Source organism: Micrasema longulum, unplaced genomic scaffold (assembly GCF_059751315.1).
Source record: "Micrasema longulum isolate JH-2025_06_02 unplaced genomic scaffold, ASM5975131v1 h1tg000811l, whole genome shotgun sequence".
In the NCBI taxonomy this organism is placed as follows: domain Eukaryota; kingdom Metazoa; phylum Arthropoda; class Insecta; order Trichoptera; family Brachycentridae; genus Micrasema; species Micrasema longulum.
This window is the reverse complement of record NW_028278003.1, coordinates 1-22,066: the sequence shown is the minus strand read 5'-3', so window position 1 is coordinate 22,066 and position 22,066 is coordinate 1. Positions and strand designations below refer to the sequence as shown.

At 30.5% G+C, this 22,066-nt stretch overlaps 1 protein-coding gene across 1 annotated transcript; it reads right to left on the bottom strand.

The window, feature by feature from the left end:
* Positions 1-8,545: 8,545 nt before the first annotated feature.
* Positions 8,546-17,423, bottom strand: LOC148278891 (GTP-binding protein Di-Ras2). Its single transcript, XM_088230715.1, has 4 exons — positions 16,963-17,423; positions 12,727-12,822; positions 10,335-10,595; positions 8,546-9,003 (listed from the first exon to the last, which is right to left on the bottom strand). Exons 1-4 carry the CDS (start codon positions 17,098-17,100, stop codon positions 8,866-8,868), a joined length of 633 nt encoding a protein of 210 aa, XP_088086841.1. The 5' UTR covers positions 17,101-17,423; the 3' UTR covers positions 8,546-8,865.
* Between the last annotated feature and the right edge of the window lie 4,643 nt (positions 17,424-22,066).

Genomic DNA, 22,066 nt, shown 5'->3' with positions numbered 1-22,066 from the left:
TTCGCATATAGCTGCGACACGTGTAACGCATACACAGTACAAATAAACATTACGGCGGTCCTTCTAGGACTGTAACATATGGTGGGTTTGGACGATACATGTAAATTGGGCCTACATGTTCAATGAGCAGACACTTGTACCCTTTGTAAACCTATATATACCTAATAAATATATGCATCTCACTATGTACTGGTTGGCCCCAACTATAATAATATACCTATACTAGGTAATGCCTGAAATATTTTTCATTTTTTATACTTCTTGGACCAGGTGGATTTATCAACAATGTTTGAGTTTGTTCAAATTTTGAATAAAAGGACTATGTTGTTCAAATACAGGCAGAATGGTGAATTTTACACAGTGTGTAAAGTGGCCACTTTAACTGGCCAATACAGTTCATAAGCCCTGTACACGCATAGAGTTCTATATTTCCTTCTCTAAAATGTTCTTCATCTCTGTTGTAATATGTTAATAACTACATTCACTTGGTGACAGTACTTCTGCAAAAATTTCATCACTCTGATGTTACATGTCCCTTAAAATCTTTCCACTCCCGCTGAGACTGTCTCCCTCCTGTGACCTTATTTTGTAACATTTGTAACTTATTTGTTTTGTTACATTTGTATCGTATGAGAGGAAACGAAAGCGAAATACAATTTTGATTGCGTTAGAGTGAGATAAATATATGACAAACGAATGAACTTACAAAACAAAATTGTGACAGAATAAGCCTGCTGGTTATATAGCTGTTAGTGATAAACACGGAGACAGATTTCATTAGGATATTTCTGTTATACAAAGGCATCCAAGCCATTAGACTATAGTAATGCTTGCCTGTAATGTAAGGATGCTCCGGGACTCACAAGAGGCAAGCCAAAATACTAGGATTTTATGAAGCCACGGCATGATTCTCGTTAGACCCAACCACCTGTTAAGTATTCTTCCATCAATGTTATATGTGATTAAAATGTATACTTTTCTTTTAATTTGTTAAAATAAAATACTTCCACCTATTATTATATATTACAGAAACAACAGCTAATTATTATTTTTCTTTGTCTTTGTTTTTCTCAGCCCAAAATTTGCTAATGAAGTGAAGGAAACAAAATAAGGCTGGCCAGTGTAATTTACATGTAAGAAATTTTATGAAAATTGTGAATAATAAGGAAAGAAAAACAGCTTATATTTCATATTGTAAAATGTATAAAAGAAAACATTTGAAGATATTAAAAGTATTTTATTTAAATATTGGTAAATTATGAAGTATACTTACATAGTTGTGGAATCACATGTTATTTTTTAATTCCATTTTGTTTTATTTAAAAGAAAGTTGTCTTTGGTCACATTCACAATATATATACATACTTTTAATTATTCTCTATAATTTGTTTTGCTTTATATTTCAAATGATGAAAGCAAAATAATTTTTTGATAAAAAAACTTAATATTTGTGTAGATACACAATTCAAAACATAATATTTTATTATTTGTAAATATACATATAAAACTGGATTCAATTATAGTTTTTCAATGTACATATAAAAATGGATTCAATTATAGTTTTTCAATGCACATATCTATATGCAAGAGGTAAACTACAGTATCTAAAAAAATCCATCTTTTCAGGATAAATAAATTAGTGTAATTAATTAACCATCTTGTATTTTTCAATGAGAGGCTTTAAAGTAAATTTGTTTTCTTACTGTCCTTAACCTCTAATGTGGTGTGGAGTTACAATAAAAAATATCATTGTTGTTCTTGCATATAAGTTGAAACTGTTTTTGACCAAAGATAACCAAATTTTGAAATATTTATGAAAACAGCAATATGCTTGTTGCAAGGACGAAACTTTAAATTGTTTTACAAATGAGAAATACAATAATACAGTGAGAAATATAATAGGCATGTTATATCATAACTTTTATTTAAATATATTTACTAATCCTCTAAGTAGGTATCATTGTAATGTACGTAGGTTTGAATTTTATAGTGAAATTGTTTATGAAAGAGCAATAAATATTAATGTCTAAATAACATTTTATTGAGTGCACCTTGGAGCAAGGTTTTTTTTCATTGATTCCACTATCAATTGCTTTACAGGATTTCATATTTTTCTGGATTTGTTTACTAGCCAAACTACATGACGCTGCAGCATTGCCGTTTAGTAAAATGTCTGCATACACAATTTGAACTTATTTCCAGCAATTTATTTTTTTATACCAACATAATATTAGTTGAAAATATCTAATTACAATAAAAAGTAAGTAGTAAAACCTGCCAAATTTTTCAAACATCTGAATAATTATTAAGACACTACTGTTATGACAAAATTCAACAATTTAACAAACTATTTATTTATTGCCTCCAGTTCATATATTGATATCTTATCTTCTTAACATTTCCTAGTAAATGTTTGGCTGTAAACTGCATGCCTTTAGAGGCTTTAAAGTGTAATATATCAAGTTTCTAGTGCCTACTTATATGTACACAAGTGTAAATAAATTTCTAATAATTGGATATGTACGGGGGATGATATTTAAGTGCATAAGTTCTACACTAGCTTTTTCTTCTAAGTTTGTGTATACAAATACACTTGGGAAAACACCATACTCAAATTTGTAGATAGGATTTTTGTGTTTATATATCTATGTTTGTTATTATTTTTATATAGCATGTTTACGTCTTTCTGGTTATTTATCATAGGAAACATAAGTTTCAAAACAAAGTTTATATAATTTTATTTGGACAATTATAATGGATGTTTCCTGAATGTGAACAGAAAATTAATAAACACATATAGCATTGTGACCATTGACTTGAATCATTAATAATTCAGAGAATTCTCCATACAAAAATATTTGATTTCCATTATCAAATTTTATTCATGAAAAAATACATTTATAAAAAAGCTGATAACACAACTCGGTATATGAGGGTGGTCAAATATAGATTGCAGTAACAAAGCTTGATAAAAATAATGATGTGTAGCAGTATATTTACACACATATATATGGTAAACACAATACATTTTGATATTTATGAAAACTTGCAGTATTTCATGTAAATGAAAGATTAATGCTAAATATCCCTATATGGGTTTTTAATAACAATTTTACTATACATAATAAATAAAAGCATTCGTTGTACATCCATATTCATATAACTATATCATAATCTATAATTTCGTTGCTTTTAAATTGCACTTTGACATTGTTAAGTGTCAAATAATGCTCACATCTGAGTATAGGAATCATTAAACATATGCATACAATTTTTATATCTAGAGAAACATATCTGTCAACAGAAACATTGATCAAATCAGCATTTCTCGAATTTTTGGAATCCTAACATTTTTCTCGTAGAAAATATTTTGTACCAACAAACAGTTTAAGATTTTTAAAATTTGATTTCATTTATGCTGAAAATGGTTTTTTAATAACACAACCATGGGTAATACCCAATTCTATAATAAAATATTAACTGTAGGTGTAATAAACTTTTAATAAAAAACCAATCTGAAATTTGACAATATTTGAAAGAAATTTTGGCAATGGGTTTTTTTAGAGAAAACATATTTACATCCACACTAGTACATAGCTCGGGAACTGTTGATTTGAATAAAACATTAAATTTTTTAGCCTATTTTAATAGTGAGAATCATGTTTTAAAACTTTAATTTGATAATAAGCTTGTTATTGTGATAAAAATAATTTCTATAAAAATGTGAAGGTGATACATATACGAGTATATAATGCATAGTTATTGTCGTGTTTATAGAATATTGCGAATATTGCAAATCTTTGAACTCGTGAATTGATGTCGAGAGGTCCAAAACAAAAATAAGCACTTTTCATAACATTTCAGCAGTTACAAAGAAGAGAGAAATAATCATTATCCGATACATTTAAGACAGGAAACAAAGTAACTATATATTTGAAAAATACATATTACTAAGTTAACAGATGATATTTTTTTGATATGTTAATATTATAATAAATAATCTGAAGTTTTAGGATAACAACTCACATCCAATAAATTATCTGTTTTAGTCACTGACGTATAAATAAATAGACACATTATTCTATAACTAGCCAGGTGCGTCCTTGCGCATCCCTTGAAAATTAAAAAATAATAATACGTATATGTACATGTATATTTTAAAATGTTAAATAAAATCTATGAATATTCCTAAAATTCTCACAGAAAGTTCAGGCGCATGTGATTCACAAACTCAAACAATATTTTCAGTATTCCTACGTATGAGTATTTCTTATATCAACGTACTGAACATTTAGGTACCTTGGCCTTGATAATATTAGTTAGAATAATAATTATTAAAATCCATAGATAGTATTGTTAAAAATTTTTACCAGTGACCGGGTTTCGCCGTGATTGTCATCGTCAGATTGGTGGAAGACTAAACAAATTTGTATGTTAAATACGAGTACAAGCAGGGGTTGTCAATCATGATTTTATATAATATAGTAATAAACGAGCTTTTATAAAATCAAAATTGACAACCCCCGCTTGCACTACACAAACATAGCATAGAATTTTTTTTAGTCTCCCACCGGTCTAACGATGTCGGTCACGACGAAACCCAGTCACTTACGATACACAAACTATATACGTATTTTTATTATTATAATTAAAATGCGAAATGCCAGTAGAAAAACTCAAATACAGCATTAAGTTTAAAATAGTGTCTTATTGAAATTTGGCCTTAATTTAAGAACGTCGGTCTCGGGTCTTGTTTTAGGAATTCTAATGTTTACCTTTTTTCCACACCTCCGTAGGTTGGCGGCGGGAGCCCGTGCTTCCGCCGTCATGGAGACCGTTGATGATGATCTTTAGGCTTTATTCGGTTGAACTATGAAACACGGGATTGACGGAACTAAGGAGGCAACAGTGCTAGCTAGTGATTGGATCTCCTGGACGTGTCTGGTGATGTCCACATGCTCCACTTAGGAGCGGATGTGGAAAAAGAAGAATGTTTACAGCTTAACCGCTAGACGCACCTGTGCTTTGTCAATTTATTGACTATCAAACTAAAAAATTAAGTAAAACTTTCCAGAAAAGCAAGTTATTTTGTCATAACATGCTTGAGATTTATTAAAATGCCAATTTTACAGCAATGTGAATAAACAAATACATAACTGATTAAAGTGTAAATTTTATGATATAAGTACCCATTTCTACTATTATACATACTAAAAGTAAGAAAATTACTATACAAGTGCAAACAAATGAGTGAGAAAGAGATAAACCTATTTTCTAGGTTTATATTTCTCCCTAACTCGTTGCCCGTCAGTGTTATTACTTTAAATGCTTTAATATGAAAACGGTATTTAAAATATATCTAACTAATCACTTATTTAATAGATTGTACTACATTTAAGAATGAAACAATGCATCTTTTCTGTTCTTTATAGTTACAGTATAATTAAAGAGTATTTCTTCACACGTGGATCACTTCACACCCAGGAATTTGAATGCCATCGACTTTGCACTTTTGACATGTCCATTTAATTATACGTCATTGGTTTTTAATATTCAAGAAATATTAGGAAAATCACATTATTCTAGATATGTGTCGTACATGATCGGGACTGCACCGAGAGAAATAGATTTTGATCACGACTCACTCACTCACTGTTCATTATGAGAGAAAAAGTTAATAATAAAAATATTTACCTTAAATAGATGATTTGAATAAGTAAATTTCAAATAATGTAGGCCATATCATGATAAGACCACATTGAATATTATATAAAATGGTCTCATAAACGTGATAATAATATTAACACCTAGCAATGCGTTTATTTTAAACTATCACAGAATATGTTAAGTATGTGTTAGAAATACATATGCAGATATACAAAATATTAATCAGTGTGTAGTAAAAAAAAAACAGATTTTATAAATTATAGTTAATGTACATATTATAAAAATGTAATATCGACTATTTCATGTTTTGGGAAAATTTTCCTTTGCAATAATCTTCTTTGTCTTATTAAAAAAATAAATGTCTCTACCTTTCAAAATTGGAATCTAATAAAAGTAAAAACTTGTTATTAATCATGATTTATTTTCATAAACCGAATACAATTTTTCAAATTTATAAAACAAAACAGGTAAAACATACTGTCGTTGCGCCGGTAATATCTGTTAAGTGAACTTTCTTTATTAAAAGTACTTATAATTTCTCATTAAGATTATACAATTTTTGTTTAACAAAATATACTTGTATTTTTTCAAAATAAAATTACGTAAGTTTTCTTTTTGTTATCAATAAAAAAACCATATTTAAAAAAATCCACCACCAAAAGATACATTGTTTTATTAATCTCTAGATCAATTTTTTCAATGTTATTTAACAGAGTATTGCCGGCGCAACGATGATATGCAAATTTTGTTTTATTTGATTGGATTATTATATATATTTTTTGTATGTTTATTGTGCTGTAAAAATGGATGAAAATAACTAAGAACATAATATTTTAATGTTTACAGGACATTCTCTAAGTATTTATGTCATGTTTAACTTATTTATTATAGCCAAAAATCAAAATATTAATGATCGCTGTTGTAAAAATTACGAAGGATTTTAAAGAATGACACCTCATGGTTTCTGAACAATTAAAAGACACTTTTAATCGATGCAGTATAATAATAAAATACCATAATTTAATATTTATAGTTGCTTATATGTTTTTACAACTAAGATATACAATTTTGGCAGATGTTGGCAATTTACTTAAAACAATAATAAAATATTTATTATTATAATAAAATATATGGAAAAAAAAAATTGTTTAACCCGTCAATTCTAATCATCATCTACAGGTCCTTGACTTACTCGAGTTAGTTCAAACTGAACCAATATTTTTAAAATCAAAATTGAACTGGATTTGTAAGAGCATTCTTTTTTTATCTTCTCAACAATTTTCGCATATCTGGAATGCTCTAGTTAGTAGTTTTTGGCACTATTCTATTGAAAATATCAGTGTACAAGCTTGATGGCATATTGTGATGGCTACTTATATGTTTTACTAAAATGGCAATAAACAAGTTTTAAATAGTAATTTTGTGTTTTATTGTTTATGCATTATTTATGCACACAATAATTTCTTTGCCTAACTTATTTGTACATTCACAATTTCAAACTGAACTCAATGCTTCATTCGGTATCTGAAAATATTTTAATAAAGTTACATCATTACATCAGTTATTTGGTCTGAAAGATTTAATTTTTTTTTTAGTAAATCAGTTTACGCAATTTTGCATAACTCAAGTGCTGCAAGGCTTTCACCGAGTCTTCGACCAAACCATATTTTTTTCTATTCCAAAGCTTTTCTCACAACTCTCTAAAAACAACCATACTGGCAACCAACAATTCAGTGAAAGAGTCCAAAAAAAGTAGACATTTTCGAGAATCTATCATTATGCAATGCAAAGGATAAGATGACCATTGTCAAATGGCACGATAATAGCATTGAAGGAATCAACACCATAAGTAAAATAATTGGTCGGTTTGGCATTATTGTGGAGAACTGCTTGCCACAATACTTGGATGTAGTCGAGCGCTATTTGAGAAGAACACTACACTTATTGTGAATTCTGACAAAATATTGTCCAAACCTTTGCAAAATATGGGTATGAAACTGAAGGTATCCTTCAAGCGGACCTGCATCTGCTAGAATTCCAACAGAAGTTTGCTTTGATGCAGATGTGGTTGAACACGTAAGAGAAAACCGTTCGCAAAGATGTGTAAAATGCCACCACACAAATCATGTGGAAAAAATGTGAAATTGGCTTATACCTACGTGCATTGTGAGTACCAATTTCATGAGATTTAGCAATATTAAAAAAAAAAAATTATCAGTACCTTTGATAATTTAGTCTGGTGTAGTATAGTATAGTATTTTCGATGCTTTAGGTTTATGTATTATATTTTTAAAAATAAAACGGTCTTTATTACTTGGAACATGTTAAAAAAAAATATATATATATTATTTCCCGATGTTGTGTGTGTCACCCAATGGTGACACCATAATTTTCCAGAAACTAAGGTTTTTCTTTTTCCTTCAATAAATTATACATAGAGCACCAATAATTATATCTCAGTCACTTTTAAATATAAAACCAGTAGCTTAGCAGTGGGAATTGACGGGATATTTTTTTTAACCACACTTAATAAGTTAAAAATTATGTTTTATAAATAAATTATAATAATGCCACTATAAAATTAAATTGAATGCTGTGCTATATCAATCACTCCATTGAAAGTGATAACCGTACTACATATATGAATATTTAAATACATTATCTTTAAACTTTACATAAATAAAATTTCTTTATTTTTGCTTTACATAAAAATATATATATATATTATATATACACATACACACACATCAATAAGTGGTTAGATCAAATTAATGGTTCAATACATTTTAGGAATAAATTTAAAGCACATTTTTATATTTCATATGTATACATCGATGACAAATTTGTTAATGTAACTTTTTAAAATGAAAATCCGCTAAGAACTTCGTTTAATTTATTGCTCACAGAGTAGTAGGCCGTTTGCTACTAGACAAACATTATTATATTTTATATTATACATGCGTTATTATTTCAATAGATATGGAAAAGGGTGATATTATTAAGTGCTTAGAAGTGTTTTATACGAAATTATCTGATAAAAGGGGATTAAGAGATATCTACACATAGTTTTAATTATTATAAGATCTTAGAGTAAACAGAATATTACTGTAATTGATTATTTAGGAAAAACGTATTAGTAGTAGCAGCAGTTGATACATTATGAACAGCAGATATCTTGACAGAAGAAGTATGTTTGCTTCACATCATTGAGCATTTTTCTCGACCTCCTGTGGATGGCTCTCCTCCATCCACTTTAATACCCTTTTCCTTTTTCTTTTTACTTTTTCCATCAACTTGTAGAGAAACATTTCGATTCTTTTCCATATTCAATAATTCCTGCGAATTACATTCATAATTGAGTAAAATACCATTTTCACATGCAGACGTTTTAAAAATTATATTAGTGATGGTTTTTTAAAAACACTGTTAGAAAATTATATTAGACTAGTGTGTGACTTGTATAATTTGTGTATTTTCCTGTTTTGCCCAATTTACTTGTAGGTAAAGTCTATTTATCATTCCGCACCTAATGGTGCATAGGGTTCTGCATCGGTACACCAATCGCAGCGTATCTTGATAATTTTTTGCTACATGAAGGTAAGATGATCAGTCTCACGCTTCAGGTACCAGTCTAGAGACTATAAAATATTATAGTGTGAAAACACTGTTTTAAATAAATATTTTATAGCAAACATGTTGAGAATTGAACCCTAGACCTCTTGCATGGTAGACAAACGTGCTAACCATTACACCACGAGGCCGACTAAGATATATTAATTGGACATTATTAAGACAGAGTATCTAAAAATTATGATGTTCAAACATAATGAATATTACACAGTGATTACTGAAACCAACAAATGACAAGTCTTAAGTAAGAATTGTAATAACAACCTAGCCTTTCATATTCCCTTAACTAAGAATTGTAATGTTAACCTAGCCTTTCATATTCCCTCAACTAAGAATTGTAATGTTAACCTAGTCTTTCATATTCCCTCAACTAAGAATTGTAATGTTAACCTAGTCTTTCATATTCCCTCAAGTAAGAATTGTAATGTTAACCTAGTCTTTCATATTCCCTCAACTAAGAATTGTAATGTTAACCTAGTCTTTCATATTACCTCAAGTAAGAATTGTAATGTAAACCTCATTATCATCATTCCCTTTCCACACCGAATGGTGCATAGGGAACTGCAATGACACACCAATCACAGCGTATCTTGATCATTTTTGTTACATGAAGGTAAGATGATCAGTCTCACGCTTCAGGTACCAGTCCAGGGACTATAAAATATTTTTAGTGTAAAAACACCCTTTTAAATAAATATTTCATATGAACCATGTCGGGAATCGAACCTGAGTCTTCTTGCATGGTAAGCAAACGCGCTGACCATTACACCACGAGGCCGACAAATATAAACCTAGTCTTTCCATATTGCTTTAAATAAATTTTCTGGGGCCAAACTAGGACTTTTCTATAAATATTTGGACAAACTCAAAATATTTATTTACTAGAATAAAATGACGTACCTATAATGAGTAAGGGAAGGAATAAGGAAGGATTTAATTTATCATTTTTTTTGTTTGATTTAACATTGTTTCGACCATTAATTTATCTTTTGTAATATGCGTGAGTTATAAAAAGGATAAAGTAAATGTAGATTTACTTGGAAAAGTTGCTTGACATTGTGGTTGGTCTTGGCAGAGGTCTCCATGAAGGAGACTCCCCACGCTGAGGCTTCCGCCTGCCCCTCACCCACGCTGACCTCGCGCACCTCCGCTGCCTCGTCGCACTTGTTAGCTGCCAGCATCACAGGAATTCCGGGCAGCTCCGAGCCCTTTAGCTCCTTGATAGTGGCCCAAATTGGCCGCAGCTCTTCCAGAGACTGACGGCTACTGACTGAGTAAACCAGAATAAAAGCGTGCCCCTGAAATTTTTTTCATTTAGTTGGTTGTGAAATAATTAATACGTAAGCTGATTTTGAGTCTGCGGTGAATTAAAAAATATTCTGGGAATATAATAAAAAAATTTGGACAATTTGAAAGCACGACTTTATGGATAATTATTATAAAGATGTTTTTTCAAATACAATAAAACTCGGTAAAATGGTTGAAAGAAATTTGAAAACTGGATCATTTTTAGATATTTTTCTTTTCTTATTCTAATGCTAGTAAATGACCTGAAAAAAGGCTGAATTTGATTTGGTACTCTATGATATATTTAAAGCAGGGTTGTAACAGAGATCCACATCTGCGGAACATTATCTTACTTAAGAAGATCCATATCCACATTTATTGTTACGGATGTTTGTTTAGTGGATGCGTAACCCTTTTTTATTTATTCATCAACGGTTCAAAGAACTTTTTACAAAAAATGTAATACAAAAATAATCACAACAAATTACAATACAACACATAATATGAAATATGTTATAATAAAGGAAAAAAACTAACTAAACAATTTAATGAAAGTAAAATAAAAAAAGGACAATAAATTATACAAAGTGGAATGCAACAGTTTTAAGATAGAAACATAAAATCGGTAAATAAAAAAAAATAACAGCAATGATGAGAAAATCTTATGTACTAAAATATAAATGTTACTGAGTTAAGAACGATATTAAACGGGCTGAACCCGCAATGCTTTGTTATTACTAGATTTGAGTACATACTCATGTATAGATTAAATGAAAACAATCAAAAGTTTGATATAAAATTATTGTATTTAGTCCAAATTAGATATGTACATCCACATTTTATTTTTGGGTTTCGGTTTACACAAATTGTGAGGACAGAATTTTATTAAATAGGTATTCGAACATTGTTTTCCTGCCTCCCAGATACTGTGCGAAAAAGACAACTGCATGTCAAACCTTTTGATAGAATAGACAAAATTGACATTTTGCGCCTCAAAACTAAACTGATTTCTATATGGTAGTCACCATAGGCTTTCGGCAACATTTTTTACGCCTCTGAACCCAAACTTTTGTTTGCGACACAAAATTTAACATAAATTCTTCGTTTAAGTTTTTTTTCCCCATAGTAAAAACAGCAACACGCACTTGAGTACAACCAATGTTTTTGACTGCTGACAACAAACTGAAAGACCGATCGCACTCAAACTTATTATTATGGATAACTTATATAGCGCCATTTTCGTAATATAATACCTCAAGGGCGCTTTACTTAGTGATTCTACAGATAAATAAATTTAATTGAAGCTTTTAAATTTGTAATTTAATTCAAACAATTTATTTTAAAGTCACATGCTACGGATTTATTCAAATGATTCAGAGAACAAGTGGGTTTTAGGTTTATTCCGAAACATCACTTCACTTTCACAGCCTGGCACATCTGCTGAGAGAGCATTCCATGCCATAGGGCCTGCGACCGCAAATGTGCATTCACTCAATTTAGTGCGCTGTTTGTGTAGAGGTATAATAACTTTTCCTCTCGCCGTAGACGTAGCTGATCTAGGCGTGAGACACCTGTCAGCTTGTTCATCAGGAATGCATAGTTCCCTTAGATATTCCGGAGCAGAGTTGTGCAGTGATTTATACATAAGCCAACAGAGTTTGTATTCCACCCTCTGTGGAAAACGTAGCCAGTGTAATTCCCGAAGTAGTGGAGTGATATGACTGAACTTAGAGATTCCGAAAATAAGTCTCGCTGCAGCATTTAATACAGACTGTAGGTGAGTCATTTTGTTCATTGGTAGACCTGCATAGAAACCATTACAATAATCGACTCTAGACACTACTAACACATTTATTAATTGACGGTCAGCATCAACCGGAAAATCCTACAGTGTCGGCATCTCCGATACACTGTTGAGAAACACTATTATTCAATAAAAATATGAATATTTACTTAAAAATTATATATTTTTTGCAAATTGTTTGTACTTATTTTTCTTAACTGTTTCTTAAAACATCCACATCTGCGGATGTCGAAAAAGTCACATTCCTAATTTAAATAAAATATTTAGCGCTAAAACGGTTTTAAAAAGTTAGGGTTATCTCTTGGAGTATTTAAATACATTAGTTATAATTGACTTACTTTACTGATAGAGAGACGTTGCATGGCTGGAAACTGATGAGATCCAGTGGTGTCTGTTATTTGAAGGGTGCAGATATTCTTATTACAACTAATCACCTGAAATATTCAATCAAGTGGTAGATAAATGTTATTTTTAGTAATACACAACTCCATAAATAATTAAACAAATAACAACAATGTTTTGAGTGTGTCCAAATGCTTGCAGACAGCCTGGATTTCCTCCCTAGGGAGTTATTTAGATCTAAATTTGTTGCAGCAGAGAGGGAAAATATTTTTGAGAAGGGAATATGAAAGACTAGGCATTTACAGACTTATAACCTTAAACCAGCCAATGACAGGTCGTAAACACTGCTTAATTTTGTAAACGCCTAGACTTCCATACTCCCTTTTCAAAAATATTTTCCCTCTCTGCTGCAACAAATTTAGATCTAAACATATAACAGTTTACAAAATTAAGCAGTGTTGCAATACTGATCATGACAACTATGCTTCAAATGCATACATCTTGCCTAAATTTATAAATACATTATTATTTGGTCATGACATTAATATTAAGGATTGAAATAAGAATTGAATAAGCAGATACTCACAGTTTTCATAATCATCCATTTCCATCTGGTTATAATTTTAAGACTTAGGTGTTTTTAAATATATTTTTTTAAAGGAATAACTCGCTAAGCCTCTCTTTTAGAGGGTTGTCAGCAGGTGGGAAGGAGGGGATACGGAAGGAAGTTATGAAGAATACACAACACCCAGACCAAATGAGAAAATAACATTTCTTGGATTTTTTCCTTGCAACTGGCGAGAATCAAACCCGCGACCCCAGTTTCACAGTTGGCCATTTAGCCAACGGCGCCTGTCGACTATTAAAACTTGTATTTATTATTATTACTTATATTTATATAAAAATTATAAGAGGAGTTAAATACGATTTATGGGTGTTATAGTTTTTTCCACATTTATAAGACTTTGAAAAAATCATTTGATTAAGATTTTTAACAACTATGAGATTAGTTTTGCTAACATTCTTTTAAAATATTATTAATCTGCAAATTTTTATAATTGAAAAATAGTATCAAGTATCACGCAGTGGTAACAAATTATTAGATCAAAATAGGAGGCCCAAAATATTTTCCATTTTATATTTGACAGCACGCAAACACACTTACGTGTCAATATGTTCCTTTTTTGGGTGATACCGTGTGTGTTGAATTTGTTCTGACGTTTCAGCTACCATTGCAGGAGCCATTTACAGGGTAAACTGAGTGTTTAGTAGAAAAAAGTATATGTTTAAGAACTAGTAATTTGTACCGTGTCGCAGTCGGCAGTAGGCACATTTCTATTAGTTTTTGTAGTGTATTATAAATATAATAATTCATCAAATAAACAAAATAATGTAGTGAACGTTTTTATATAGGTATATACAAAACATTAATTTCATTAGTTATTCACTCATTTCTTTGTTTTACCTCAAGAAGAATCTTACAGATATTCAAAGTTACATGAATTTTGTTGAATGACAATAAATGACTACTTAATGATTTCTATAGTAAGGGTTTCGTAGTAAGTATATTGTCAACGGGAATCCATTATCACGTAAGAGAGGAGAGAAAAAAAGTTTTTTTTCAACATTCATTCAGCGTGCATTCAGTAAATTTACGGCAATAATTTTTTTAAAAACATTTTAATCTGACTTTTTATTTTTTACAGTTGTGTAAGTATTTTTTTGTTTTTACTAGTAATGTTTGAATATATTTACCGCTGAATGGCATATCGGGATGACTTAGACAGTGATGGATTGTCATCGATTATATAGTCGAAGTCTATTTTACATTCCTCTTTATGTTACTACATGCAATCAATGCTGCATAGGACAAATAATAGGTATGGTAAATATAAATAACTTGATTGCAAAGTTAACAAATATTTTTTTTTAGTTTTATTCTTGTATATACATGTATCAGTTCATATTTAATTTATACCTGATGATAATCCTCGCATGCTTTATATTTTTTATGTAGACCAGAAATTGTAATATTTATGGGAACACTTTTCATTTTTAATGATATCAAATAATTCTATTGACACATCAATTTATTTTAATTTTTGTATCCTATGAGTATTTAAAATACACTTAATTAAATATTCAGTGATTTAACTACATAGCCAAAATAATATTGTCAAAAATACATTTAAAAAAAAGAAAATAATAAATATTTTTACATTATTATTTTTCTATATGGACCTTTTCTCAACAATGTTTTGAGTTTGTCCAAATTTTTGTAGACAAGGACTGGATTCAACTCCCTGGGGAGCTGTTTATATTAACATATTACAACAGAGATGAAGAACATTTTAGAGAAGGCAATATAGGAGTCTAGGCATCTACAGGGCTTATGACCTGTCATTGGCTGGTTTAAGTGGTCATTTTACACACTGTGTAACATTCACCATTCTGCCCATATTTGAACATCTATATTCCTTCAATTCAAAACATCAACAGATGAAAGATTTAAATTTTTTTTTTTTAATTTGGACAAACTCAAAATATTGTTGATAAATCCACCTAGTCCATGAAGAAGTGTAAAAATTAAAAATTTCAGGCGTCGCCTAGTACGATGGTGAAATAATTCAATCACGTGAATCTCAGACACAAATAAAGGTTTCAGCTCTTTAACTTCACCAACATCAACAGATGAAAGAATTGAAGGAATATAGATGTTCAAATATGGGCAGAATGGTAAATGTTACACAGTGTGTAAAGTGGCCACTTGAACTAGCCAATGACAGGTCATAAGCCCTGTAGATGCCTAGACTTCTATATTGCCTTCTCTAAAATGTTCTTCATCTCTGTTATAATATGTTAATAGATCTTTTCTTTCTTCTAACGAGTACTATACTTTTCCCTTTTTACGTTTTTCCCAATGTTTCCATATTTCAAATTTAAAGGAAATTCTGAGGTTTAGTAAGATATTTATTGGTTTAAAACAATAATACTTAGTCTTTCTAACGCTATAGATTTATAGCAAAAAAATATACTCTGGGTACTATGTAACCTACATTCAAAACGGGGGTAGACAAAATTGTCTACACATGAAATGATTGAAAAGTTACAATAATCTAACAGAGATAAAAAAGCCTTATTTTAGTTAAAAGAATGAAGGTAAAAACCTGTGGTAGGTACTTGTTTTCAAATATTTGGACTTGAAAATAAAAATATTGTTGAATAATTAACTGAAGTTGAAGCATTAACTTTTATGATCTTTGAGACACAGTTTCCCCTGAGTAATACCGAGAAACTGCTCACACAATGTAACAAAATAATAAAACAAGGCAAGAAATCAAACAAAATATACATGTATTAAAAAATATTTATTTTTCAAAATATAAACATTAACTATACAAATACAGAACAATATACTAAGCACAATAAGCAAAAAATAAAAAAATAACAGCCAATAAAAAAATATACACTTATAGATAATTTGTACCTACTCAAGTATTCAGAAATTTGGCCAATTTGCTGGAGAATCAATAACTTTTATTTGAAAGCTTTACTACTTAAAATAAATTACTTTTACAAAGTGATTGTGCAGTGAAGTCTGGCTAAACTCAAAAATTCTTTCATATACTTATTATCTGGCTGAAAAAAAGCTTGATAAAAGAAATATGTATCTTTTTTGTATGATCCTTGTAAGTTGTATTCGTTCCGACGTTTCGGTTATCATTGCAGTAGTCATTTTCAGGGTAAACTGTGTTTACCACTGTGGAACGAATCCAACTTACACGGGATCATACAAAAAAGATACCTATTGATAACAGTGACAGTGAAAATCTATGCTTCTTTATAAAATAGTTTGTTTTTAAATTTAATAGAAAAAATTATATTTTTGAATAAATAAAAACAGCTATTAAAGCATAAGCGGGTAAGATAACAGCAATAATAAACTAAGAATGTGCTTTCAATTGAAGAGATACATCTATATCAACAAATAAGAATAATATATGTAGTATTTTTTTTAAAGTTCACTGATAGGGTATCGTGGACAATGCAACAGCGATAAAAATACAAACACATCAACATCATGAAAATTAACTGAATGGAACTTTCTAAATAAGTGCTCATACTATAAAAAAAATGCAAGATAGATAAATAAGGCTTCAATTAAAGTAATCAATAACAAAATGAAAAATGAGAACGTGATAAGGAAGCGCAAAAAGGTTGTGAGATCTTACTTGTCTGTATGTATCCTCAATTGTTGGTATATACGATTCACGAAAAGTGCCTTTGACAAAACGCAATACGAGTGAGCTTTTGCCAACACCTCCTGCACCAAACACTACGACTCTGTAATCATTACTTTGTTCAGGCATTTTAGAGACGAACAGATGCCGTTGAATTGTTAAAATATACTATTTGAGATCATAAATCTAAATTATTTGCTGGACATATGCTAGAAGTAAGGTGTTTGTGAAATATGAAGTTTATTTGAGTGATTAAATCTTCCCTTTTTTGAAGTTCAGAGCAATTTTAAGTAGCACATTATGGAGATATCTTTAACATTTTCAAATAAAGACGTAAATTGCGTAAAAAAGACAAACAAAAAGTCATTTTACATTCTAAACAACGATTAATGACGCCCAAAATAACGTTGACAACAAAAAATTATGCCAATTGGATCCCAGAAAGAAATTCCACAGATATTTCAAAATGCAAGATCTGCTAATTAATTACCACAGACTTTCAACCATAGGCAATATCACTATTTCATAAGGAAGCGTACTTACTTACACAGGCCATACAAATATTACTCTATAAAAAACATTTAAGGGTAAAATTAGGTTAATCAATATACCTAAAGGTGTCATACATTAGGTGTCAAAAAAAGTACAAGTATTTCTTAACGCAAACCCTCTTATTTTATTTGTATTAGGTCAAAACAATTGCAAATAAAATTTTATGTAATTTGAACAATGGCAGCCTGTGTCAAATTACGTTTAAACGTAGTACATACTTGTATACTTAGGCGAGCGCCCGCCCACGAGATAATGTACTTTTAATTTCATTTTTTTTGCAAGTAAATGTATCTACTGTTAATAAATAAACATGACAGCTTGCCCACAACGTACCGCACACCGCATCTGAGAACATAAGTCTCCTTGGCGGTGCCCACATACACGGAAATTTTTCTCGTTATCAAACGAGAAAAGCTGCCCAAAGGAGCCCTCTGAAATCTGGTAGCCTTAGCATCTTTGTGCTGAAAGAAAGTAATCCAGAAGTACATAATATGTACTTCATTGGAATGAGAAGAGAGGGAAGTGAATTCTTCACTGACTGGGATTAAATTGATTGGACATGATCAATTCGCCAAAATGATTACAAAACTTTTTAAAAGCCTTGAAATTCTGTTTAGAAGCCACCAGATCTATATATCCAACAGGACCTATAACAGGGCCACGGATAGTAACGAGAAGCTCCATTCGGTAATCATAGAGAGGGGGAAAGGGACAAGATCACAAAATGTGTTAAGAAGATTGGTTAGGATATCCGCAGCAGCACGAAGGGGAGTAAACAATATTATAAATAAATATTTTTTTATTAAATTTACCATGACCTGATAAAAACTACGCAGTCCAGTGATCAGGGATAACCCAAAAAGATTCTAAGCACTGACGGATTAAAGGAAAAAAAAGAAAGGTAACCCTTCCTGAAGGGGAAGATTCCCATCGCGATTGCCAAGCATTAAGAAGAGATCAAACATTAAATAAACATGACAGTGGAATCACGTATGCAGTTCTAAAAAAAAAACTGCCTAATAGGGTACCTACGCAAAACATTAATAACGGGATAAAAACTTTCCTCCAATGGACAAGTTCTTGCAGCTTAATTTTACAATATTTTAGAAATTAATTTAATTGTAAGTGAAAGCCCAAACTTCAATATTTGCGTGTGTATTATTATTTGAAAAAAGGTACAAATAACTACAAAATTATTACCGAGCTGTGCGAGAAAACTTGTAAACTTATATCAAGTTTGAAGAGACATAAAAAAAAACGCAAATAAATCGAAAGACTTGCAGCGCCAAAGAGAGCCGAGCCGATGAAAAACTGACTGATAAAGAGGCCATTTCATATAATCATCGATACAATCGGCGAATCAAATATTTTTCCGTCGTACAAATCATTGCAACAATATTCTTCTTCTAATTGTAATGAAAATGTGGATTCAGAAGAAAATTTTTCAACAGTGATCGAGAAAGATCAAGTTTAAGCTTGAAAAAGAAATGCTTATTTTTGCTTGCCGCTATCACGTATACGAACTGGTATTAAACAGCGTATTCTAGTAAAATTTAGGTAAGAGTCCTGATATTTTATTTATCAAAAAATAAAAAATCGTCGATAATTGGAAAAACGTGATTCTGATTACAAAACAGCGATATAGAGAAACGATGGAATCATTCCTAACCGTATCCGAAATGGAAGATTTGCTTGGTTTTTACCGCGCTGAAGTAACTATGACTATCGAGAGTTTATAGAGCTTTCTATGGTATTATTAGGTGGAGTGGAGATACAAAAAGAAGCCCCCGGGTGCCATGTACTAAGCCCGATGGATGTTTCGAGGGATTTACTAACAAATAATATCGTTGTTTAGTTCTTGGCTAAAATTATACACTAAAGATAAGGCTGCACTGTTAGACGGCTGCTTTTTTATTTGAGCCTTTGATGAAAGTATCTCAAAAGCTGTTTTACAAATGTTTAGTCAGTATTTATGGTATTTGACTAATGAAGTAGCAGTCTTGTCACTCTTTAATGATAATATAGACCAAGAAACAACAATGAAAATTTATTAGGTTTTTCGACATTTTTAGGTTTCATGAGAAGCGGTACATTCTATCAAAGGAAGAACTTTGTGGTTCCTTGTATAGATAGTTTGGTATATTGATTTTGACCGTTTTTTGTTTTTTTTTTATATTACGCAATTGTTAGCAATATCTTTTTTATTTCAGAGAAAATTTTTGATAATTTCATATTGGTCGAAAGCAAGAAATTGTTCTCTCGATTTAAATTGACGACAGTTTTCCAAACGAATGTCCTTACATTGGTGGAGAAATTTATTGCAAAAGGCTTTATGGGCGAATAATGTTTTGTTTCTAGACTGCAAAATACGATCTCAATGCTTAGAGCAGTGAACAATGAAGCTGAAAAAGCGGTGAAACTGATACAAGACTTTTGTGATTTGATTTTGAGAAGGAACAAAAACTATTTTTGTTACGTTGCGTATAATAACACAGAAAGATCTATCCGGATTTTATAAAGCAAACATTAAAAATTAAATACGTACAAGAATGTAAAATAGTAATACATATCTACATTTAGTAAAATGAGGACTTATTTACGAAAGAAACATTTAAAAATCATTCCATAGTATTCCCAGTACGCATTCTCAGGTTCAAATTTGATCTCAGTCAGCACAAGTTACTGGTTATCTTATTGCAATAATATTTTGTATTTATGTAATTGAGGCCAAATAGCAAAAAAGAGGGTATGCGTCTTCGATTTCGCAAAAAAAGTCCCCAATGGCTTGGGACCTCTAACCTTAACATCGCCGTTCGAAATTTGATATCTCCAATGTGCTAATTTTGCGAAATTTTTTTTTGATATCGATCAAAATCTCTAATCTGCTATCTGTTTACTAGTTTAAATTGAAATAATAAACCTCTAATGTGCATGCACCCAAATATAAATGTGAATATTTCCTTTGTGCTGTACTGTCACATTGGATGTATTTTTGTGCACATACTTAGCACATGGGAGATATTCTATTGCGTGCAAACTTCATGAAAGTGCTGTCAGTTTGTTGTCCGAAAGTCAGATTCGAATACTTTTTGTGTGGCAGTAGTTATATACATTTTCTTGAAAGTAGTAATGTTTTATAGTAATATATGCTTATGATTTTTAAAATGATACTAACAAAATTTTTCTATATTTATTTAATTATACTAGAGCAAAACATATTTAAGTCCTTTTGGGCTCTTGTACATATAAGAAATGTCAAAAAAGAAGGGACCCGTGTCTAACAAAAACAGAAAAGGTTGAAATAATGATTATTTTACAGACGATGATGGAGAAAACCGAAAAGTTTGTTGGGTTTTTTTCCTAAACACAGTAGGTATAAATAAAAATACTTATGAGAACAGGTCAAAGCAAATTCTAACTGAAAATAATAATATGGAAAATGTGACCCAAAAATTCCGATGATGTGCCAAAATATGTTGAAATAATAAAGAAGATAGTGTAAAAAATGGCTCGATCGTTTACCTGTAATACTGAGTCATAAATTAATATAGAGCTTCATAAAAAAATGTACCTACTCATCGTTGTTCTGCATTTTACATAAACATGTTAAGAATTTATAAAGGTTGGTGTTCACAGAAGAATATCAATAGAAACATATTTTTTAATCTATTAAAACAAACAAAACAATCGGTTTATAGACTAAAAAAAGATCAATGCGATTTCTATGTTGGTTTTAAGTTAGGAAATATCAGTACAACAGAATATGAATTACGCACGAAAAGAAAAAAAAAGCAGTGCAAAGCAGGAAGCCCAAGAAAGTGCCAGCGAGAGAAGAATAATCCTAACGATGAATTTGCGAAGTGTTTTTCTGAGCCCTAAGCTATAGGCCTCTGCCACATATCACGTACTACAAACAAAAAGTTTTTTTAGCATGTTGCAATTATCCCAATGCCTTAACGAAAGCCTCAATTTGTATTTCTGTAATAAAAAAAAAACACGAAGTTTTTTCAAACCATACATATGGCGAAATAACTAAGAAATATGTGTTTATTTTAAGAGAAAATAACAATGTCTGTTATAACTGTAAGCAAACGAAATATATGAACACAAAATTGAAAGTTATTACTTTCCTCCCAGGGGTGGAATCATTTTATTAATTTTATGAAATTTTTATAAAAAATGAAATCGATTTGAGAGTCCTCACCAGGGAAACCTGTTGTTAAAAAATAATAACCCGCTAAATCTTTATTTTAGAGGCTAGTCAGCATGTGGGAAAGAGAGGATGTGGAAGGAAGTTATCAAAAATACACCAAAATACTCGGACTAATTGACTGTTGAACGACCAATTTGTATTTATAAATGTTAAATGTAATAAGTGGTATCATGTATGAACTTTTAATGATATGTATACACTTAATATGTATGTATATAATATATTATGTATATGCGAATATATTCGTATATGTATATATGTGCGTATGTATGGTTATGAAAGCATTACAAGTGCTCCGACTCAACATAGATTTTCTAGCGAGTCTAGAGA

Coding starts and splice junctions, on each gene's coding strand:
- LOC148278891 (XM_088230715.1), bottom strand. CDS start 17,100: ATGCCTGAACAAAGTAATGATTACAGAGTCGTAGTGTTTGGTGCAGGA. Junction 12,823..16,962: donor TTGAGGATACATACAGACAA/GTAAGATCTCAC, acceptor TGAATATTTCAG/GTGATTAGTTGTAATAAGAA. Junction 9,004..10,334: donor ATGTCAAGCAACTTTTCCAA/GTAAATCTACAT, acceptor TGTAATTCGCAG/GAATTATTGAATATGGAAAA.